At 38.0% G+C, this 25,128-nt stretch overlaps 1 protein-coding gene, 1 long non-coding RNA gene and 1 pseudogene across 3 annotated transcripts; 1 reads left to right on the top strand and 2 right to left on the bottom strand.

Moving 5' to 3' along the window:
- Nucleotides 1–158: 158 nt before the first annotated feature.
- LOC136243371 (uncharacterized) lies at nt 159–25,128 on the bottom strand. 2 transcript variants are annotated; one of them, XM_066034888.1, is made up of 5 exons: nt 24,900–25,128; nt 13,586–13,700; nt 8,260–8,372; nt 7,757–7,852; nt 159–524 (listed from the first exon to the last, which is right to left on the bottom strand). In XM_066034888.1, the coding sequence occupies exons 3-5, from the start codon at nt 8,368–8,370 to the stop codon at nt 339–341; spliced, it is 393 nt and encodes a 130-aa protein (XP_065890960.1). In that variant the 5' UTR covers nt 8,371–8,372; nt 13,586–13,700; nt 24,900–25,128; the 3' UTR covers nt 159–338. The 2 variants fall into 2 exon arrangements, with proteins under 2 accessions (XP_065890960.1, XP_065890961.1); XM_066034889.1 differs by lacking the exons at nt 13,586–13,700; nt 24,900–25,128 and adding an exon at nt 11,102–11,180.
- LOC136243372 (uncharacterized) lies at nt 12,242–12,793 on the top strand. The gene is made up of 4 exons (XR_010694860.1): nt 12,242–12,325; nt 12,373–12,510; nt 12,576–12,624; nt 12,690–12,793. It is a non-coding gene; the product is annotated as an uncharacterized lncRNA (long non-coding RNA).
- On the bottom strand, nt 18,487–21,588 carry LOC136242217 (52 kDa repressor of the inhibitor of the protein kinase-like; annotated as a pseudogene).

Genomic DNA, 25,128 nt, shown 5'->3' with positions numbered 1-25,128 from the left:
TTCCCAACCACAGAGCTAAAATTGACCTCTCTACATACACCCCATTTAGACCACTCAGATGCAATCAACATTTTAATATGTCACTGTACAAGTGCAGAATAGCAGACATTTTCTCAACCTATGACTATACAGTGTAGTTCACGTCAACTTTATGAGAATACAGCACACTTTTGCTCATGAAATGTTCTTTACAACTGACTAATAGCATTATCACTTTGTTTCAATAGTAACTACTATAGACACAGTGAAAAAGTAAATCCAAAAAATGACAACTATAATGTGTTCAAGTGCACGGTCTATTTTGTAAACAAGTCAATCAATCTTGTCACTCTAAAAAGTTATCGAGTACCACCACCAACAATATTATCCTTGGGTCCTGTCTCCAACCACTTCTTAATGTTAGGTTGAGCAGCTACATCATCATGAAGTTTCTGGAGCACAGGGTAGTCAGCCAGATTGAATCCAACCATACCTTTCAGACCTTCCAAATACCAGTACCCCAATATGTCAACCCATGAGAGTTTCTGTTGAACAAGTTATTAACAAAGGTTATTTATATTTAATAAAGTACATCATTTACATTAATACATTAATATAAGTAAATAAATAACTAGCATTTTGTGTGGTCTAGGAAGCTGCAAGTACCAGTAGTGTACAGGAATAATTCAACATAATTTGGATGCATAACCATAATTCAGCACTGAAGAGTCCCTTTCCTTTACTTTACAACGAAAGTATTACTATAAATTACCTTAACTGCAACTATAAATTACAGACTCTTTTTGTGTGTGAAAATTGTGTGAAAGGATATGAAGTGACTGATAGAGAACCTGTGAATCAACAGCTTAAAACAAAGAACAAACAAGAAACAAAGAAGGAAGATTAAAAGTAGGTCTAAAATGCATGCTAGAGTCAGGGTCTCAAGCCCAACCATTTGCTAAGGTCATCTCAGCGTAATTTTTATTAGTTGTGTTAGAATCAAGGCAATTAAACACTTTTTTACTGTTATTCGGTTAAATCTTGAGCCAACATGATAATTTATAGGATCCATTCTGGTAACAGCATTTCCCTCAAGGTATACTTTCCTATATTTGCACAATGGCACGTATTCATTACTTGAATTTGTATAATTAGAAAATACAGTCAAAGGGGCATGCGCACTTATGTAGATAATTGCATTGCTAATGGAAGATGGAAGGAACCCTTCGGAGCTAAAGGTAGCTGAGTTAAAACTGTGGTTGGCACATAGAAATACACCTACAAAGGGTAAAAAGGCAGATTTAATAGCAAGGTCAGTGCAATAGGTTAGCCAAGTTAAGTAACTACGCGAACAAGTTAAGTAACTATGCGAATATCAGCAATGACACACCCACTGTCTGGTCATTTCACTACTGGCAAATCGCCACAAAACTCTTGGTATGTAGTCCAGCGTACATGTTTCTTTACGTTACTGTCAAACCTACCTGTTACGCACAGTAGTGTCAAACAGTATGGTAGTACTGTTTAAGTAGGGATCACCTGAAATGACATGTGTCGCCAAAAATACTGCTTTTAAAAAACCAGCTTAGAAACATCTTACGTGACGAAAATCACCTTTACAGAGTAATATTAGTCCATCTAACATCAAATGTAGCATTAAAAACAAGAAAACACTTACAGGTGGCCGGATATAGAATTTTAAAAAATTGGCAAAACTCGAAATTTCGTCTGCCTCACTCACTCACTCACTCACTCACTACATTCGCAAGTCTAGAGGCCAAATGAAGCAGCGCACGGCCACCATTTTACGTCACAATAACAAACTTACCAGTGGGATGTGCCTTTTGGGGCTCCGAAGAGTGTATGCCCTCTGTGCCTTGTCTTTTCTTTCATCTTCAATCAGGCTGCTTGTCTTCTTCTTCATCCAATGAAACCATATGGAGGTGTTAATTTTCTGCATCAACACTTTCTTTAAGCAGTATAATAGACGCCACAAAATTATTTAAGGCGCTTAGACTACGCTACTGTACGGAGGTACCGGTACTAGATAGCTACCTGTATCTTCACGATAGGTCACAAGATCATGCCAATTCTTTATTCTACGTATTATTGATCTATCGATCGAGACCACAATGACCACACCCCTTTTAACGCTAGCTGTATTTGTGACCACACACCTTCAAGTAGGTAGGCTGACTTGAGATACTCTAATACAGCAGTCACCCTAATAGAACAGCCACATGTTTATAGCTAGCTGTATGCTTTAACAAAAAAAAAACTAAACAAATTAGTATATTAAAAATTCAGTATATATTTAAAAATGAAGTAGGGATCCAAGCAATAAAAAGTAGTGAAACAAGAGATGAACAATGGTAGCTATTACATAGCTCAGTGGGAAATCCCTACTTTGGCATTGAACACAAAATAATTGTGTATACCATGCCAAAGTAGGGATTTCCCACTGAGCTATGCTGTAATAGCTACCATTGTTCATTTGTGACCAGATTTTACAAAACCGATCCAAATCGCACATCAGGCAAAATCAAACCAACGCCACCAGTGGATAGTTACACTATCGTACTACTAGTTTTGACCCTCAGCACTACTCAAACTACTCGAGGCTGGTTTTAATAGACGTCTTTCTGGGTGGTGTGGAGTGCTCAAATGGCGGTTTCAGGCCTTGTGAAGGACCTGGCTTGGCAAGAATCAGTGGTTTACTGGTGGACAGCCTTATAATGTTGGCCAGACGTTTTCTCTGTTGATTTTGCTACATATCAGCCACTAAGGAGCCAGCACAGCCCTGTAATCTCGTGTCTGGACTCCAATCGTGGTCTGCCTCCATTTTGAAGTCTATCTCTTGCCCTCCCCGCCACCCCTTTGTGAGCACTCATGATACTACTTCGCTCGTCCAACTGCTCAGATTTTCTATCTTATTTGGCGGGAAACTCTACAAGCAGCTACAAGTACTGGAAGTGGCCTGAAAGGTAACAGATTGATGCATCTTATGTGCAAATTTCATACGCGTGCTTGCTATCCTTGGAGAGTTATGCTGGCTTCAATTCTTTAAAACCGTTTATCTCGAAACTTCTAATGTGCGATTTGGATCGTTTTTCCAAAATCCAGTCACATTTATTGTTTCACTACTTTTTATCGCTTGGATCTCTACTTCATTTTTAAATTTATACTGAATTTTTAATATACTACTAGTATATAACAGCCACGGAAGACCGTAGCAAGTGTACGCTTTATTAGGTAGTTTGATGGTGTGTTAGACTATAGAGAAAGAGGTGTATGTTCTATAAGAGTAATTGTACAAATTATAAGAAAGCCCTAGCTGATCTTAATGATTTTAATAATAGTCTGCTGTGCAAATGTATATGAATGTGTGCTGTTAACAGAGTGAATACATGCATCAAGTTTGGACATGTAAAGTCACTGCTTTCCAGTAGTGAGGCTGAGGATATTACATTTCCTGAAGGTGGCTGGATTAACCTCAAAACAGCAGTGTTTCAAGTGCTTTTCTTCAGCTGAAATTGTCTCTTATTTTCAGTTTCTGATGGCTTCCCTGCAGATGATTTGAAGCTATAAACAAAACAGCTGAAAACTTATTTATCTGTGGGCATATTCAGTGAATTCAAACAGTGAGATGTGGTAGTCACTTGCTATTTAAGGCAAAGTATTTGCCTGAAATGAAAAAGGATAAAGTGTACATCATAAAGTTAGGCTTGAACTTCAGTTCATTTGATATAATATATGCCAAAAGTGGATGTCCAGCAGGCAAGGGTCCACAAGGTAGCTGTAAGCACATTGGAGCACTATCTTATGCTTTGGTGGATTACTGCAAGTTACATATATTATGTTTCCTTAATATGTAACATGCACAGATGTTGCCCAGCAGTGGAATATACCATGACCCACACGTGTTGAGCCAATCCCTGTTGAAAAGTTTGGGAGTCGTCGGCGGGAGTAGCAATCTACCAGTTTACGAAGTAAAGGATCAAAAAGATGCTGTATGACCCTCGCCCAGTTAAATGCAGAGCAGTAGAACTGAAGTTGTTGGAGTCCTTGCATTGCGATATGCTGCAATTCAAACAAAAGTGTGCATTTACAAATATATTGCTGCCATTGACCAAGAACATTGAACGTGATCATTGTTATTATTACAAGAGTACCGAGATATCCAATAACAACAGCACTGTGGATACTATGACAACATTCACTCTAGCAAGCACAGAGAATGTCATTTCAACACTAACCAAGGAAACTGAGGTTGCGATTACAACGCTGAATGAGAACACTGAAAAAGTCATGTTAACATCTACATCTGCCAACCCACAAAATACAATGATTTTTGAAGAAAGTACTAATCCTCCCAGTTACGTTAGCTCTGATGAACACAATGACACCACAAGTTTAAATATATATATATATATATATATATATATATATATATTGCAAAGATTAGTTGTAACACCAGAGAATTGCTTTAGAGAAGGCCAATCTGACTGTGATCAATGGCATGAAGCATTAGCCATCACAGAATCACCAGGCTCCAACAGATCTAAAACTCCTGACTTCCTGGTAAGCTCCTTGTCTGATATGCAACCAGGATACAATAAGGATACAAAAGTTATTGCTCCATCAGGTGAAATCCCAACTAAAGCCTTGAATGTGTTATTATTCTTTTAGCTGGAGAAGGTCATTTGTTGCAACTCTGGAAGCTTAGGTTGTTCAATATATATCTCAGTAGCATCAATGATGACTCTTGTGGTTGGATACTTATCTCTGAATACCTTAGGTATATTCAATTGTACTAAGTCACGAGGTGGCCATAGAGGAATTTCCTTTAATTTAAAGTAGAGAAAATTGATCCATTTGATGATAATTCGAGAAACAGTTGACTGGCTGATTTTGAATTTGTTCACAAGATCTTGTTCAAACAGTCCCACACGTAATTGAACCAATGTCAAGAACAATTTCTTCCATCGGTGGTAATATCCTTGGATGGTATTGCTTAGACACATCATCACTGCTGTTTGCAGCTTCTTGTGAATATAATAAGTGGTTGACGGCTGGTCCCAGGTAATTATAAAAAATCTTCAATGCATGGTAAGATGGGAATCCAGTATAATAACTTACGACATCATGTTGGATATTTGCTAATTTAAATTGTAGCTGTGAAATTTGCTCCTTAGCAACCGTCAGCTCCTCCATCAACTTTGCCTCTCTCTCTTGCTTCCAACAGTAGTTACTGTAGTTCAGCTACGCTAGGTCCTTCTGTTTGTACCTCCTTGGAACAAGTACTACTGGATTGTAAATCTGGGTTTACTGTGCTGTTAGCCTGGTGTTCCACAAAAGGTCACTGTCTGGGAGGTTTCCGGCTCCTGCTGGTTGTAGTGCTGGTAGTACAAAGTGGCAGCTTCTTCGAAGGAACTTCATCAGGTCTTAATAGTCGTCCTGCTGCGATCACAAAATGCTCGCTACAAACTGTAGTACTACTGTTAAGTGGTAAGTTCTTTCTCCCAATAACATGTTTCCACCTTCGTAAAAGAAGCCTTTTCTTCAGTGGAAGCTGTAAGTACGACAAAGCAGTTTCTCTGTCCGAACGATTCGAGCAGTTTGGAACACAACAAACGTGCACCATATCGAACTATACAATATCTACAACTTCAAAATGCTTCCCTCAAAAAACAACACTCCCACTAAAAAACTCGGCATTGCGAAAGGCATCTTACATTTCAACCTGGCCTGAAAGTACTTACTGCAGCTGTAAACCAGGATGTCTAAATCATTAGAACCGATAGAGCTTCTAACCAATCTTCTGATGAAACTGAGTCGGGGTGGACTGATACTCATGATCAACTCACAATCACTGACAAAAACTTACCGTTCAACAATGGTGCTAGAATCTGTACCAAGTACTTGAGGTAATGCAATGGAACAACTATTAAGACCAGACACTAGTTCGTTCAAAGAATCCATCTCAACAAACAATGAACAAATCCAATAAATGCGCATGCCCCATTTGACCATATTTTCTAATTATATGAATTCGAGTAATGAATACGTGCCACTGAATTATATGTGACAGTCTCAGCAAAAGCCTGACTTGTTTGCACAAGCATGCATTTTGAGAAAAACAATTTTTTTAAAAACCTCATAAAAAATTACGCATGCTACAAAGCAAGTTTTCATCGGGGCCATTACTCAGAGAAGGGAGACCCAAATTGATTAAAACTATACACCATCTTATTTGCCTGATCATGGAGAGTTTGAAATCTGTTTTGTTTCTATAGCCCCAATGGTATGCATGTCATGTGCATTTGTTTACGATGTGGTAAATGTAAACAAGATTGTTGTCATTTGTAAACCACTTCATACCCATATACATAATTCACTACCAAGCTAACACTATACGTTGGTTGATGCTAATACTGTACATGGTGAACATTTTAAGTCAAATTCCAATATTGTAGACTAATGCAAACAAAAGTTATGGCTGCGAATGTAAGCGCCTGTAGTATATTTTCAGTATAGTTGCTGTGCAAATTGATTATCTTGCTCTTCCAAAACTACTCACCACTAAAGGCTGAAACTTTGGTGATCCATTCCTTGGACACTGTAAACAACGAGGAGAAAAAATATCAAATTTGTGCAAACAAGTCCTGAAACGATCACGTATTTTAGACATGGTTTTCCTCACACTTATAACATGTTACAATGCTTTCACATAAAAGCATTGGTGGATCACTTATGGTTTTGTCAATCACAATTTAGCAAACTGCTAATGCTGAATTACTTGGCAAATTATGAAGATTGTAACACACGTATTAGATGAAATTGACATTAGAACTGTGTGATTATCATACAGCACGATAGCACTGTACAGTAGGGATGATGAAGGTGTGCACACACACACACATTTCTACTTAATTGTAATCTGTAGAGATGATCTCTACTTAAACAGTACTACCGCACTGTTTGATATCAAGATACGTACATCTACATTTGTTATCACACACCTTTAATTGACATCCATGCAAAGATTTTAAAACAAAAACTGTATAGCAAAAATTACACATATCTAGCGAACTTTTAAAGATACTCCAATAGAACAGTCATACTGTTATTGAACATCCAATAACTTTTGTTTGTGAAAGTAAATGTATCACAAAGAACATTGAAACTCTTACAATGACTTAACTATGCCTATAGAAGAGACAATCAAATGAAATGGTACAGCTAGGTTTTAGAGCTGGCATATACAAAAACAAATGATCAATATATTATGCTGTTATAAAGGATAAAAGTTGTGTGCAGCAAAGAAATAATTGCGATGAGGATAAAAAAACTTTATACCCATTAATATCACCGCAGTTTTTTCTTAGCTACCACCTGATATTTAACCATAGCCATTTTTAGGCCACAAAAAGTTAAGTATATGTTTCTGGTTCCCTTGCTGAATGAATTGTGCAATCATTGTACAACAATTTATATTTTAGATCTGTTGAAAGGTTTTCATGTCTTGTAAATACTCTTTTCTTATAAAGATGCACTAACTTTATACATTAACTTTTTCCCCCTACAATTCCATGTACTGCTATGTAGTGTACCACATTATAAAGTTGTGAAAAAAGACAAGCCTGGTCTCACCTGGTCAATTTTGGGGAATTGGTAGGACCAAAAAACATATAATTAACTTTGCACAGTCTTAACGCTGCATCCTTTCTATCTCCCAACTAGGGTGTTTTGGTCCATAATTATCTTGATTACAAACCTCAGATCCAATAAAGTGTCCATTCTTCACATTCTTCTGAAGAACTCCCAACATATTGGGGAGAGTTTTCTCTTTGACTTCCGCCATCATTGTAGCCTGTTGATGACACCATATCATGTAACAAGATTTAAATAATGGATCACAAGCTTAAATGGTGATATTACCTACATGGTGCCATGGCAGTATTGGAATCAAGCCAAATGTGGCTTCATGTACTGTAAGATACAAAATTTTAGGCAAAAGAAAAGTTTGGTGATTTAGCTTTAGATAGAATTTAGCGGATGATATTTGCAACTGCTTGTATCATACTGCATTCTCTCTATTCATTTCAATAAATATTGGACAAGTGAATTGAAGCCAGTTCGCCAAAATTTTCTCCCACCAAAATTTTGTATCTTACAGTGTTTCCTATACAGCTGACTAAGTCACTGCAAGTTTCTGGCACCTGTTTTGTAAACTTAATCTGAGGAAGTGTAACCAGGTTTAGAGCAACATGCATTCACCTTATCCTCCTCTTTAGCATGATGTATTTTTGAAACAGTTTGACCAAGGTCATAAAGGTAATCAGCAGTTCCTCCCAACACAGCATTATCCAATTCATTGTTACCAGCCATCCCTGTGGGATAAAAATGGACCATACACAATGTGTGATGAGTTAAAAATATACCATATCATGTATCACATCAATTTATCACAATTGGGACATGAGTAGTAACAAAATAATACTGGGAATGCTGGGGTATAAATTTTCTAGTACTGTAACAAGCCAAACAACATACATCAAAGTGTTGATAAGAGTACCATTATGAATTGTTTATGCGGACAAAGAAGATGGAACCACCTTGGAAATGATACTACCTAGGAGGAAATAGCTCAGAAAGTAAGGTGAATCGAAGCAAAGTCTTATGAGGCTATCTAAAAACAAAAGGAGAATTGATTACATAAGCAAGAAGAGTGTTTGTAACTGCTGACTGCCTTAGCGCAGGGCAAGTAATCTTGCAATTTTGAACTTTCTGCACATTTACTTATTTATATTGATTTATATCTGTGTTTGTTGGCAACAGAAGTAGATGATGGGTATAACTGCGTTTGTGATGTAATGTGGTAAAGGTTGTTGTGTAATCCAATACGAGATGGGTCTTTGGAGCCAAGAGTACTGAGTCTGAATTTATTTATCTTTACAGCATGGGTACAATATAATTGCAACCACAAAGGAAAGAAAAGGTCAGTCCATCCACTAGCAACCAGTGCTAATGGCCTAAGTACAGTAAGTAAGTTATAAGATCAATAAAAAATTGAAAATTTTAAGAAGGAGAATAGGGATCGCTGACAAAAGCCATGAAGCAAAGGGAAAGAAAAATCAGACCATGCTGAGAATCCACTAACAACCAGTGCTAATGGCCTAGAATCTATTTGTACAGAAGAGATGTTCAATTTGTTTTGGGATAAAGTTACAAAGTAAATCCAGAATGTTGACTTTGGGCAGCCTGTATAGCCAAGAGCTTGGAAAGTACCCAAGATGGCCGGAGTGTGTCTTGTCATCCTGATAGTTCTAAATCTTTTTATCATGTAGTATACTGTATTTACTTGGTTAAACGCTACACCTCAAATAGCCGCCACATTTGAATAGTGGCCGCAATGAATGTTTCAATTGTGAGTATAGATGCCGCCTTTGAATAAACGCCGCGGCTATTAATCAAGTTTCACGTATAACAGGATTCCATATAGCTTTATAAACACGATGTCCTCTAACAACAAATTCAATGAAACATTCATAAGTGACAGCATCTCCCATTGTAACACCTTTGTAAATTACTATGCACACCGTCGTGCATGCCCTTGAATACGTTCGCGCTGTATGGCACAGGTTACCATAAATCACACTGTAGGTGCAGAAGACAATTCGCTAAACACATGGCAAAGTATTTCAAATTTGGCTTTGGATTAAATCTTGGAGTAAATAGTAGCCGCATGTAATAAGTGCTCAAGTACAATAAACGCCGCCCTTGAATAGTAGCTGCATCGATTTTGGAGCTTAGGCTAATAGTAGCCACGGCAGTAAACACGGTATATTTTGAAGTGCTTGACTTTGATATAAATGCAATAAAGGACAGGTTTGAACGACCAGGTTATGAAATGTACAAGAACCTTCAAGAAGCGCCACTCAAAGCATCACATGGTAGGGAATACAGTAATGAATTTCAAACTGTTACAGACTTCTATGGGAATGACTTTGAACCTACCCAACTTTCTGCTCAGCTTCAATGTCTGCTCATTTTAGACAAGAGAAGGTTACTTTTAAGGACATTGTTGAACGCCTTCAGTTGTTATCAGTTGCAGCACAAAAGCTGTACTCACAAGTTATTGTAGCAGTGTCACTTGTCTTAGTGATACCAGCAATGAACGCTGCCAGTGAAAGATCCTTCTCTTTCTTGTGTAGAATGAAGAGTTACCTACGATCAACCATGAATCAGCTGAGACTAAACAATATCATGGTGCTATATGGATCTAACAGATATAACACTAATTTGATTGACATTGCAAATGATTTCGTGGACAATAAACTTGAAACATCGATCAAGCATATTTGGCAAGCTTTCTTATGACCAACTTCGAGACCTTTACTACAAAATTTTACAATAGCTATCCTGTGGTAAACGCATATGCTCAAATTTAAGCTGGCATAATTGGCAAGTGTCTAATTAGTTTGAGGGAGATAATAAACATCCTGATATTCAAAACTCTGTACTGATATAATCATGCTGGTTATTTTCACCCTGAACTCTACTCTGGCAAATATCTTATATCATTAATTGTGCAAACATTTGATGAAGAGATTCCGATTCTTAGTATGGAGCTAGAGCCTCACATTTCCCAGACTTCATAGTGCATGGAATAGCAGTTTATATCAAGCATATGTAGCAATATCCAGAAATGCAACCTGATAGCTAAATACACAGTAATTATTATCAAGAGTCCATAATAAGAAAATGGACTCTTAATTGTTATTATCATACTACCATTTTTGGGACAATGTACCACAATTAAGGACCTCAGAGTAAATTTGACCAGTGCATGACACTACACTAGAGCCTCGATCACCACATTTTAGCTGAAATCAACCCTTAAACCTGCATATGCTGATATATCGGTGTTTCTTTTTTATATAAAGCTCGAAATACGCACAACTGTTATTACTAAAGGATGAATGCGTGATGGCTTCTAAACCAGCAGTGTATGAAGCTTGTCTAATTACATTAGTCCGAAAACCACCTATCACTGGAAAGTACATTCATTGGGCTACTTAGACAGAGATGAATAACCATTGTAACAACATTCACTCACTTGTTATGACTAGCTGAAAATCGATGTCTGGTTTTCCCTACCTTGTGAATGCATGGTCTGGCAGCCATTTTTATGAATGTCTGACTCATGTGAGCTTTATATGCTGTGATTCTCTAATGAATGGTGAATCTACTAACGTTTATTTCAGCTCGGTACAGTGAACTGGGACAGAGTTATTATCCATTTTCTGGAGGTATACATTGGCATGCGTGTTTAATTGCGTACATGTTGTTTCTTGGCAAGTTTTGGCCCCATGCATTTGTCAAAGGGTAAATCCCTTGATATCATAACGTTCCTTATTACATCACAAATATAGTGGCACAAATTGTGTAGCCGTAGAGTTATTAGTTCAACAGCTACAGCATTTTGTTTGAGGCCATGCGTAAAAGCCGATTTATCGGCGTATGCATTTTCAGTGCATTGTTACTAAAAATTACGTGCGGGTTTAATGGTTAAACAAACTTTCAAACTTGATGAATCAAAACTAAAAGTTGCAGCACTTACTTTCCTTAGGGAGCATGCCCTTGGCTTAGACTTCCTATAGACTAGTTGCATTAGGATTGAGCTTTAGCTACCACTTGCACCTTTACTCTGGTGCCCCTGATGTATCAGCAACATATACGGTAGCTGTAGTTAATGCCATAGGGGTAACTAGGGGTGGGAATTTTCCCTACCATCACAGTTCTTTGCTTGACCATCATCAACTCCTGTCAAACCAAGCAGTGCACAAACAATTTTTGCTATAAAAGTACACGTACTGCATTGTTGAACCATGACTACCACCAGTCTGACAATTATCACATGATTTACTTAGGGAAAATCTTTTGGAAAGTTCCCACAACACCTCAAGTGGACACATATGATACACGGTGTGTTAAAATGGAATCCAAGTCTTGAGAGAGAATTAAAGCCATAAGTACGAATAATAAGCATTTGTTGTAATGTAACTGACTTTCATTTCATGACAATGGAATGGTGACGTGCATACTTTAATGTGGAAGTGAAATGCCGTACACCACTGCGAAATCGATAAGAGACTAGAATTAGTGATGTAATTGATGATAGATGTCGTTTTCAGTGTATGTAAACTGTAGTGACATCAAGGGTATTGTCAATTTCCAGGTCAGTCTATGTACTAAGGAATATTATATTTTCTCAGATGTTTAATTTCCTGAATTTCCAGGATCAGACATGCTGCTTTGATGGGAACAGACTAACACCCAGGTCAGTTTTACTTGTCGTGCCTAATAGTAATATTTTCCAAAACCCAGAATTTAGGTGTATTGTATTTAGTGCCCGTTTGTCAGTTTTTGGGTCATAGCAGTTACCCACTAGCAGCTGGATGTGATCATGCATAACTTGGGACCATGCAGAAACTCAAATCAAAGAGTGTCATGAATTTCATTCAGGTCAGTTGACGTACAGAGGAATTGTATTATTGCAATTGTGTTTTAAGTGTTCTTTTAATTTTTAGTTCTCAATTATCAGTGTACGTAGACTGTAAGGGTGTCGTGAATTTCCAGGTCAGTATATGCACTAAGGAATATTGAGGATGTTGCATTATCTCAAATGTTTCCTAAATTTCTAGGTTACGTCACTATCCTGCTACCTATATCGTCAGAAGTGAATTTCAAAAACAATTAGTGTGATGTTTATTATATGGGTATAAATTAACATGCATGATGAAAGCCACAATACAAGTGACGCATGTTGCTGGGGTGGGTATTGCTATATAACAAGGCTGTTCAGCTTGTCTGAAGAAGGTTTCATTTATTCCACATTTGTAGTGACAAGTCACAAAAGTTAAAGTGATTGTAATACACTGCATGGTGCGTGACACTAAATAGAGACTACAAGATTTATGCCTGAAATGCCTTCCCTAGGGAATGACGCTTTCACAACTTGTTTATAATTTATTAGGGTTTGTGTCCACATCGTGTCTTTAAAAGTTATTGTCTGGATTAGAGGTTTGATTGAAGAAAATACGCGTAGGGGCAAACCAGAATTAGTTAATGTCAGTGTTGATGGACTGTACAAACACACCTTGATTGATTTGCTAATCCATGGTGAAAGTTTTAAGCCAATTTCCAATGTTGTATACTGATGCAAATGAAAGTTATGGCTGCGAATGTAAGTGCCTGTAGTTTATTTTCAGTATAGTTGCTGTACAAATCAGATGTCTTGCTCTTCCTACTGTCTATTGCTATAACTACTCACCAAAAAGGACAGTGTAAAAAATGCTGAGAAAATTTTAAAAAGTGGAAGCTGTGCAAACAAGCTGAGACTGTCACAAATGTGTAGGCTGTATTAGAATTTCAAGCATTTAATTTGTTAGTGTATTTTAGGTCAATGTGGTGTCTGCATGCATTCAAATACATGCATATAGCGACATGTTTTATTCATATAGCACAGAGTATGTAAGAATAGCCACATGCCTTATTCATTCATACAATAGCACAGAGTACGTATGCAAGATATATTTACCTATCAAAAATCATTCCCAAGTAACGGAGAATATTTATACTGCCACAGAGGACTGGACATCTGGACCATTCTGTACCATCTACATCAAGGACTGGAATTTTCTCAAACGGCTTTCCTGCAAAACAAATAGTACACATGAAGCAAGGTCTAAAAATATTATTCTAGTAAATCATGTCCAATAGTCATCTGCATGAATTAGCTATAGTGTTTGAGTAGGTGTATTACTGCAAGGAACATGTACAATATTGAGGTCTCTATCAGTCATGAAATGTATTTTGAAAGCTAGGATTAGCCAGGCTCTTAGAAATTGAATGTATATAACCATGTAGGAACTATTTGATAGCTGTATAGTAAACCTGTATAATCAAGTCACTGTATAATAAGGTTACCTGTCTTATTGGTCATTGCACTTCCCAAATGTTTGTACAAACTATTCAGACCCAAAAATGATGTGTAAGTACTGTATAGTAAAAAACTTTGGCGGTAAAAAAGTGTGACAAAACCCCTCTGTTCAAAAAATTGGCAGAAAAAACCTTTGCGATTGAAATAATATTCGCCAAAGTTTTTACTGTATGGTACGTAATTTAAGGATAACGACAAGGTGTCAACTCATCAGTTATTAAGTAGTGTAGCAAGTGCATGGGTAGCTAGTGTTGTTGTACTTAAGCAATACTTTGTACCTACTGATCTAACGACGTGGTAGCAAAGGCATGCTTCGCTATCTCCTGCGATGCAGAGAGCGACCATATATACTTTTTCAGTGAACTCCAGTAGCAGAGGTTATCACATATATCAAAGTATTTGGCCAAATCCATCATGAGACGATGAACTAGCTGATGTGCGAATGGGAAGTTGGTCAGAAATATGATACAACAGTGGGACAAATTCCTAGGTATAGGAAGATCTCCAAAGTCAGCTCGATCTTTTTTGTGTGGTGGTACGAGCTGATCTTCATCCTCGCCTTCATCTCGAGTTCTAGTTACTTAATGTGCTTGTGTAATAATCTAAAATAATTGGTCAAAAAAAACTTTGGCGAATTGAACGCTATTCGCCAAACTCGTCAAAGTTTTTTACTATACTGTATATATTTTATTAAAATGTAAGTCTGGCATTTTGGGTCCTGGAGACAGCCTTATAGGCATGAACAAAGAGTGATAGTACCCTTGAGACCAAGATATTACACAAAGTATGTTTATTAGGCTGAACTACATGAAAGAAATTTAAGAAATGTGTGTCTTGCTAGTGTCACTAGGCTGGAAGTCTGTATTTAGAAGGTTGGGCTTAGTTTAAAGCTTGTAACAAACAAATGTAATAATATTATTACTAGTTGTACTCCTCAGAGTAATGTGACTGGTTTTTCTCTGGGGGAGTAATATGTACGGAGTGGTAATGTACTAATAGCTCTGTGCTATTTGCATGGCAGTCATGTGATGATAAAACTCTTTTGGTGCATGGATTAAGGTGGAATGCTTTTAAAACACAGTTCAGTAACTAAATCGGGTGTGTAAGTAGCAGCTTCAATGATTTCCAGAAATCAAAAAACAGTATACTCTCAAAACTATAAATGCCCACGACTGTTCTATTAGAGTATTTCAAAGCTCTAAATGAGTTATGTAAATAATTCATTTTTCTGAACACTTTTATATAGACTGAAAACATTTGTGTTCAGAATTTGCACCATTGGGATCCTGATAGGTTTGCGGCCATTCCCATCAAATAAAGATCTAGGTGGACTAATAGCAATAGAGTACGGAGACCACACCTCTTAACAATCTAGCTATTACCTCATCCCTTATCGTCCCCTTGGCTGACTCGAGATATACTCTAATACAACAGTCATGTATGACATTCTAATAGAACAGTCACAAGTTATATGTACTACAACAACTTGGCGAACTAGTACTTCAATAAATTGTTAATTTAAAAATGAAGTAGGGATCTATGCAATAAAAAGTAGTGAAACAAGTGATGAATGATGGTATTACAGCATAGCTCAGTGGGAAAGTCCCCTACTTTGGTACATTAGCTATCAAGGGCGTAGGAACCGGGGGGGCCAAGCCCCCACACTATTTTTAAAAGCATGTGTTGGCCCCCCCACTTTTTGGGCCAAGTAGCCAAAGCTATGCACTCACACACAGAAATACATACCTCCATACGAGAGAAGCCATACAACCATCATGCAAAATCACTCTGGGTGTGGCATCACCAGTCCATCACAACTGTCAAGCTATGTTTGTACGTGATATCTGTTGTTCAAATATTTCCTGGATCCCGTGCAGTGAGAAGTTTAAACAGTAGAAAGAGTGCCACATCCGTGGCATTATATGATGTGGAAAAGATTTAACTAGAATTGAGGTTGGTAACAGATCTAAGGGCAGTCTCACTGTAGTGCGCGAGTGATGGGAGTTGCTGACTACCGACGATTTATAACCAGAAATTATGAAGACTTTAGATTTATTAAGTAGTCTAAAGAGAAACATACAAGGATGCTGAAAATGAAAGTGGCCAACCGTGAACACAGTATGGTATTCATGTGATCTACATTCAGTTTGGGAACTCCTGCTAGAGCAGACATCCCAGTTTGTAGTTCCTTAAAGGTAACAATGTTTCACTTTTCGGATAACAACTATTAATCTTGTAATCCTTGTAGTGTGAAGTAGCATAAAGAGAAGACCTTCACGTGAACATGATTCTCACGTGATACATACATGCATCGAGCACATGCAGTAGGTGTAGAGGAGCTTAGCAGGATAGGGAGTGAAGAGATAGCTATGCAGTATAGGTGTAGGGCTATTAGCTATGCAGTATAGGTGTAGGGCTATTAGCAAGTGATAAGTGATAACACCCCACAATACTCTTATATAAGCGCACGTATGAACTGGGTACAGAGGAGCTGTAACAATGGGACCTGTGTGTGTCTGCATGGGTGTTGATCGGTTTATGGTTAACTGGTTATGGCTATATTTGCCCCCCCCCCCCACTCTGAAAATCGTTCCTACGCCTTTGTTAGCTATTACAATTATTTTGTTCAATGCCGAAGTAGGGACTTCCCACTGAGCTATGCGTAATGCCATCATTCATCTCTTGTTTCACTACCTTTTATTGCATAGATTCCTACTTCATTTCTAAATTAACATTTTTAAAAAATACTAGTATATGTATATACTATCAGGAGCTTGTAAGCACCAAAGGTGACACTTGTGAACTCTTGATACTATGTTGCAGTACAAATGAGCATATTTGTGCATATATTAAAGAAATTGGCTGCTTTTGCCCAATGAGTCTGTCTTGCATTAACAATTTATTACCTCTTACCTTTAGCCATCTGTTTAACTCTTTGGCCCAAACCGAAACTTATTTTATGTAAAATATGCATTTTGACACACAAAACTTAGGCTCTTGTTACTCCGTGTAGGGATCACCTATCTTTCATGGTTTGCATTAAACTACTCACGAAGGATAGATCTACAACATCAAATACCTTTTACTAACCTTCTTTATTCCGTCTCTCCTTTGTGACAGGTAGAATTGTTGTATTATCGTCTTAGAAATGGCAAAAATTCTTTTAAACGCAGACTCACCTTGTATCTTGCTCAATCATGCTGCAATGCTTGGATAGAGCTTAGGATATTATTCGTTAACCGAAGAGTAGCGTGGCCCAAACCGTATATTCATAGGATATTTTGTTTACGAGATATATGCGTTTGAACGCATGCGTGTAATGAGAGCCACTATAGTGGTGTTCGCGTTCAACAAAGCACTTATTTCGGGGCCAAAGGGTTTAAAAACTACAAGCAATATTCATTTCAATTTCTGTGTAACAAAGTTTCTTAAGGTGGCGTTGAAGCAATTATGTGAAGCCTCACAAGGTTGATTGAACAGGATGTTGGTGATCATGTGCAAACAAACCGGAAAACTGTAAACCATTTCAAACCTGATTATAGCACAGGAAAGAACTAATGCCATCAGACTGCTGTTTGTATAAGTTATGGTATTCATGCCTAGAAGGCTTTAGTTTGTCAAAACTTCATTTAAGGGGGCAAGCAACTATGTCCTACGGCTTCCATGAATAGAATTATGTGTTTTATATGAAGCTGTAAAACCAACACAGATCTGTTCTTCACCTGATGAACAACACATGTTTTAGTTGAGACACTGAACTTCTGTTTAGTGCAAATCTGAGTGAAATCCTTTGAAGTATGTACAAATTATGGTGTGGCTACAAAACACTGTAATTTTAGCACTAAAATCGATTCTCCTCCTACAGCTAATTGTGAAACTCCCCAAATATTCTTCTAGTGGCTTGTAATTAAAATACGGAAACAGATTTTTAGGAATGACTACTGTGGCTTCAATTACTGTTTTTCATAGAAAATTTAGAGAGTTCAATATCTCATTTGATAAGGTACTTCAAAAAATTACTTTACTTTTGTTACAAACACACTTAGGTAGCAGATGACAAAGTTTATGAAGCATAGAACTAAAACTATGAGACTAGATCCAAAATTTATAGAATTCTCATTCTTTAGGTCTAAAATACTAAACTGAGCTTTAAAGTCACTACTTCTAACTGGAGATGGTGATTTTTAATTACCACAAACACATCTGGGGATGGAAAGCAGGCACAGATCAATGAAAACCAAGTTTTTGCATATGAAGCCATAGGAATTAGTAAAGTGCCCACTTAAACCACTGGCAAACGAAGCGGCTGATGTCTCATGATTAGTGCTATATGGAGTGCAGGGGCGGATTCAGGATTTTTAGAAGGGGGGGGTCTAAAGGTAAGAGTCACTACACAGTGTGCAAAGTGCGAGCATTCTAGGGGGGTCTGGGGACATGCCCCCCCCCCCCCCAGGAAAATTCAACCCTCTGAGATTGAATTTGATGCAATTTGACACAAATTTATGGTCTGGTATGAGTACACATTAAAGATCCATATATTATACTAATATACTTTGATTGAATGACTATTGACTGTCTTATTATGTTATTGTTATGTACAGTGTATTTTATTATAGGTAGCTACAGCCTAGTGGATTACTGGCAGGTAAATTACAACAGAAGTTTCCTTGGCTGTCGAGTGGCAAACTCCTCAACTACTTCATCAGCCTCAAGTGGAATTTGATGATGATACTGCATCATTGCTAGCCCATTTAATCTTTCTTGTGTCATAGTACTCCTTAAAGAAGTTTTGATTAATCGGAGCATACTGATGGATCTTTCACATTCACAACTAGTGACTGGAACAGTGGCAGCGAATGTCAACAATGTATAAATGTTAGGATACAAATCCTTGTCAAGCTGTTTTAATGCCTTCTCAGGGGTGTTTAAGGCTTCTGCATCAGCTTTACATGTTTCTGACGACCAGTAGTTTTTCCATAACTCTAATTCCGCAGAAAAGCCCCTAGATAGAGGTAAATCATCCTCATAAAACTTTATTAAATCATCAAAATCTGTATTCTTGGTCTTTGTGAGGTTTTTAATTAGTTATGATGGTAAAAGTTGAGCAAACTGTAAGAGAAATTGAGATGAAGACTCTGTAAACCGAACATTTAGTTCACTGATCAGGTGATCTAACATAGGAATTGTTGTTGTGCGCTTATAATACTCACTGCGACTATTGGATGGAAGGTTTTGCCTGTTTTGCTGTCTGTTAGTAACTCTTGGTACCGATTCTTCAATTCCGACACTCTGACTTAATACTGTAACTTCATTGTATATTTGCGAATGAAATCTCTCCACATCACACCTCTGCTTAACCAAAGTAGATTTCACAATCTGAATATCTCTGTGAGCCCGAATTGCATCGACATAGCGACCTTGAAGTTTCACGGATAGCCCTTTGATATATGACAGCACATTCTGTGTAGCCACCAAAGCTATGACAAATGAAAATCTGAACACTGTAAAAAACAGTGACTGGGCATCTGATCTGGTTTCAGCATTCCATTCTGCTGGAGAACTGTTGGCTATTTCCTACAAGCAGCATACTATTGGCATAAATAAATCCATAAAATTTTCAAAAGCCTCATGTTGCTCAATCCAGCGAGTACGACACATCTCCTTTATCTTCCTACACTTTTCATTGGTAAACAGATTGTCAATCCACTTCTCCAAAGCCAACTGCCTTTTTGGAGAATTGCTAAAAAATTGTGATACTTTATCAGCTGACTGCATCATATTGCTGATTTCTCTGATAGTGCAAGATTTGACCACACAGAGATTTAGTCTGTGTGAAGCACAGTGAGTGTACAATGCTTTAGGGTGTTTTGCGGTTATACAAGCAGCTGCACCTTTAGATTTCCCAGCCATAGCTCCAGCTCCATCGTATGCTTGACCACGAAGAAATTGCAACTGCAATTGCCATTTTTCTAGTTGTGAAAGTATGTCATCGGCAATTGCTTGTCCAGTAACCCCTGAGACACATTTATGAAATCCCATAAACACTTCTGTTGGAGATCCTTCATCAACATAGCGGATGCTAATTGATAGCTGCTCATCATTGGCCACATCTGTAGCTTCATCTGCTAGAACAGAAAAATAACATGCGTGACGAATCTTCTCTAAAATTTTGTTACGAATTAGGTCACCACAAATTGAAATGAGATAATTTTGAATAGTTTTACTGGTGTATATAGCATTGCCAGCAGCAGATACAAATGATTTGAAAGAACTTTATCACCAGCCTGTACACGAAACTTGAGCAAACCAAGAAAATTACCATGATTATTGTTTGGGTTTTCTTCAACAGAAGGTCTATCATCGTGGTGCCCACGAAAAGCAAGGCCTTGCCTTCCACAAAAAATTACTGTCTCTGCTATTGATCGGAGCTTCAGTCTGTTCTCAGCTGCTGTCTTGCTGTTTGCGGTGTTTAGTTGGAAATCTATTCTTGCATCAATGTTTTCCATACTTCTAACAAACATATTTGCATCTTGTACTGCATTTTGATGAGTTTTGTTTCCTTTAGATTTTCCAACGCCATGAAAATGCTTCCCCAATAGCTCCGTGGCTTTTTAAAAATTAGTGAAGGGCCTGGTTACAAAAACACCAAGTTCCTTCACAGTTGGCTCAGTCTTACCAAATAGAACACAATATTTACAGTATCCTCCACTTTGTAACTCAGAATATACCAAGCCAGGATTTTTCTCTAGCCATCTGTGTTGGAAATGTCGATGAATCTTGTTAATCACATGAGTGGGAAATTTGTAGTTGATAGAAGGAACATAATGCCTTTTCAACAGAAAATATTTTTGTTGATCTGTGAGATTGATTCAAGATTTTAATTGTGTAATCTTTCCAAAATCCCCACTACTTATTGCATCCTGAATAGTTAATTGAGTCTGGTCATTACCAGTACTAGCAGACTGTTGGGCATCACAAGTGGTAAGATCACTGCTGTTAGCAATCTCTGACTGAGTGGACCATAATAAATGACTGGTGGTGTCAACTGCAACGTCATCATTGCTACTAGTGTTATGCCCCTCTATGTCATTTTCCGACTCTCTGTCTGAATTGCTCTCCTCACTCAGTACAATGGCCTGATCATCTTGGTGTGAAGATCCCTCTTCTGAATCCAACACAATCACATCATCAGTAGAAATTGTTCTGTCATCAGCCTCGAGCTCGTCATCAACACTACCAGTGCTGTGACAATACAAAGTACATAACTATACTGTAAGTTTTAAATTACCTAGCTAGCTACATTGCACTACTAGTTACAATTAGCTATATGATACGTGATGATGCGTTAAAATTAGTTTTGCGGATTATCTAGCAATTCATAGAAGCCTTAAAAATATAATTAGCGGCGAAGCCACACAGTAGCTCAGCTGGCGTGCAGCTGCGTGTCGGCCTCATTGCGCTACAACTAACCTTGTACACGTGGACGTTGTATCTGTAAAATAACAGTGCAAATTGGCTTTCTTTGTCACTGGCAATGTCTCAGAAATCCGTCCACAAACGTTGCTAGCCTCGTCACTACTCCTGTAACGCTTTGCAGCCATATCGCACGTGAGTAATAGCCAACCCTTAATTAATTATCATTGTGCGCTTAGTAGTAAGTGCCTATAAATATATATATATATATCCTGAAGGGAGGGTCTCCAGACCCCAAAGACCCCCCCGGATCCGCCCCTGGAGTGCATCCTTGTTAGCCAACTAGTCTCACTATCCAGCTAATATCTTCAAAACTACGTGCCATAGGCCATCAAAATTTGGTACAGGCATTGGGAAAGCGTGTCTCTAAAAGGTTACAGAGATTTTTCAAGACTTTTGTTTCCAAGGCGTTTTACCCTAGTGGAAGCTGCGAACATGTATTTTCTCAAACTGTTATATATACTCTTGTACACAATAAGGACTCTGTCATATTGTTCTACAAAGTAAGAAATGTTTGTAAGTCAAACAGCTAAGTGCTGCATTGTTCCATTGTAGAGAAATAAGACGAAGAAGGCTATAATTTATGCGGTATGTATCCTTGTAAAGAAATCACACTATACGGCAGAATTTTATCTGGTAATGAAGATGGTCTTAGGTTGTTTAGATACAAATTCCTGTAGAATTCATGAAAGAACGATTAAAAAATTTCAATTAAGTGCATGGGTGAAAACAGGCACTTGTTTAATGGGAATTGTAAGGTTTCACATAATTACTTCAACACCACCTTAGTGATCCACACTAAAACAACCATTTTTTCAATCATATCAAATTACAGATTTCATCATTGTGGACATAGATCAGTGTTGTCATCAATTTTCTTTTTAAGTCAAGGAAATTAGCATCAGCCAAAAAGGCTGTGCCCTGAATACATAAAAATACAAGGCGATGACACACATATATACAGTGGCGGATCTAGGAATTTTCAGAGGGTCAGGAAGTTTTCAATAACTGTTAGTTATATAGCCCAGCTGGGGTTGTTAACTCAGTCTTACAGCTCAGTGGCCTATAGCTACGTAGATCTATAGTGAATCATAAAAATCACTCCAAAACATTGTTTCATTGATCCAGGCCTTCGCAGAAAGTTTTGAAGCAAAACAGCACTAAAACAATAATTATTTTAGAGGCGCTTAACACGCTTCAATGCCGTAATGCCATTTTTAGTGATTTCAAAGGCAAAAGTATGAAGTTTGACTAGTAGAAAGGTCCCAATGTGATACACTATGCATAACTGTTGGTGATTTTATCATTCATGCGAATCATAAAATAAATTAGGGGCATGCGCACTTACAGAGGGGGTTTCAGCTGAAACCATTGCAACCCCCTGTATCCACCACTGATATACACAAAACAAACATTGCACAAGGGGTTACCAATGCCCCCACAAAATCCCAAAATTGCATATGAGAGTCCCAATATTTATGCATCTCAAAAATATTTCTAATTACAATATTTAGCAAGATGCTTTCATTTCTACATTCTACTTGTGCATGAAACAAAGCAGTCAATGAATGGGGACCACAGGAACCTCGACAGGAGCACAGGGGTAGTGAACTGCTCCAAACAGTCATCGTAGCTACCTACTTATCATCAAAGCCATCTTCATTGTGATCTGACAAGTCAATAAGTAATTCAGTAAGTATAACACACATCCATTTGCACTTTTTGAGAGCAGATGGTAACGAAAATATCCAATTTTGTGCAGATTTCAGGATTTTTAAATATTTAATGGATTTCTAAGATAGTGTACAAGAGTTGGAAACCCCCCTCCCCAACATACACACACAATATATATATTTAAACTCTTTAACAGGTATAGCACCATACAATGCTCTAGGCGATCAATCTACTTGTGGAATGGAACATTATTTTTACTGACAATCAAGGCTGGACCCACTTATCATTTTATGTATATTAATTATAATCACTGTATTTGTGTACCTAGCTATTTAGTTATTGTACATTATTGTACTGGAGTTGTGATGTTTTAGCTCCCTGGTATACTATCAGCAACAAGCTACCTATCCCAGTCACATATCAATCAATCAATCAATCAACAAATCCTAACTTCAGCTTGGCAACCAAACCTGAGGGGTGTGACAACTTCACAATCTGTGCGTGATTTGAAATCAATTCCTGATTTGAAACCTGATTGAATAATTTGTGATTTGAAGTTCACGTGTGATTGCCGTAGTGATTTGTGAGGTTATTACATGGTGGCAGTGGAGGGCGGGGGCTAAAGGGGCTGGAGCCTCCCCCCCAACTTTCAGATGAGAGGGGCAGAGCTCCAATAATTACCTTGTGTGACATCATGAGTGCATCACACAATTAAATATTGTCATGGTTTCCAAACTGTCAGCTATATATCATATAGCAGAAGGATTCATTGTACCTATGTCATAACTGAAAGATTTTAATTGACACAATTTTTGCAAGAAGTGCCATCTTATAGCACCTATTTTTTTCTCAGGAAGCATGCCACCAGACCCCTTTAAAGGAGCATGCTTTGTTGTAATCACTGCAACCATGAACAAGTGTCCAGCTTAGTGTCAGCTCAAATAATTTTTTGATCCTCCTCCCCCCCAAAAATATTTTTGTATTACCTTCCTCCGCCTCTGCTAAAGGATAATAAGGCACGATTGACACTAGTTTTGTGTCACTGTGAGCTTGCATTGTTTAAAAATCCCTTTGCAAGACTAGTTCTCAATTATCTGCATGGGAGGAAATCACTCATGAATAATGATTTTTGATTGCTAGCTGAAGGGCATACGTGATTGCTAGAAGCGTCTTACCCCTTGACAAAACCTTACACTGTCACAGACTCACATGCTTTCTTTCTCTCTTTTCCCCCACTGTAAGGTGTTTTTCATTCTCATCCCTTTGGACAACACATGATCAAGGGACCCAAGACTTTTAAATGGCGTACGAGATTAGTCTCGCGTAGCCAGGCCCTTTTCTTTCTTTTGTGTGGGGGCGGGGAAAGAAAAGGGTCTGGTGAACATAGTATAGCATCGTCGTTGGGCTATCCCGAGATTGTGGGGATTCTACTGCGCAGCTTCCGGATTGTTGTTTGGTGCAAATGACGTGATCTGCTGCATTTGCGTCCTGTTACCATAGATATTTCAGTAGTAGCTATGGTAACAGGATGCAAATGACGCAAATATTAGCAAATCATGTCATTCGTGTCAATCAACAATCCGGAAGCTGCGCAGTAGAATTCCCACAATCTCGGGATAGCCCAACGACGATGCTATACTATGTTCACCAGACCCTTTTCTTTCCCGCCCCCAAACAAAAGAATGAAAAGGGTCTGGCTACGCGAGACTAGTACGAGATTTCTACAGATCCCTTACCATGGATTACGTAATATGCCCTTACACACCTGGTTTTATCGTAGGCCAATCTTCTCGTTCATGTCGAATGTCTTCATATTTCACTCCGGCTTGAGCAAAAATGATCCTGATTGGCTCTGCCCTTCCTTTAATATTAAAGTAGTATAGCTTGTATGAAGACATAGTCAGTGCCTCCCGAAACGCACGCGTCAAAAGAGCGAAAGAGTCCTGTAGGCAGAAATCCACACTAAATATTTTCCGTATAATTACAGGTTATTT

Source organism: Dysidea avara, chromosome 13, assembly GCF_963678975.1.
Source record: "Dysidea avara chromosome 13, odDysAvar1.4, whole genome shotgun sequence".
NCBI classification, from domain to species: Eukaryota; Metazoa; Porifera; class Demospongiae; order Dictyoceratida; family Dysideidae; genus Dysidea; species Dysidea avara.
Note: the sequence above shows the minus strand (reverse complement) of the source record. Positions and strands in the feature narration are given on the sequence as shown.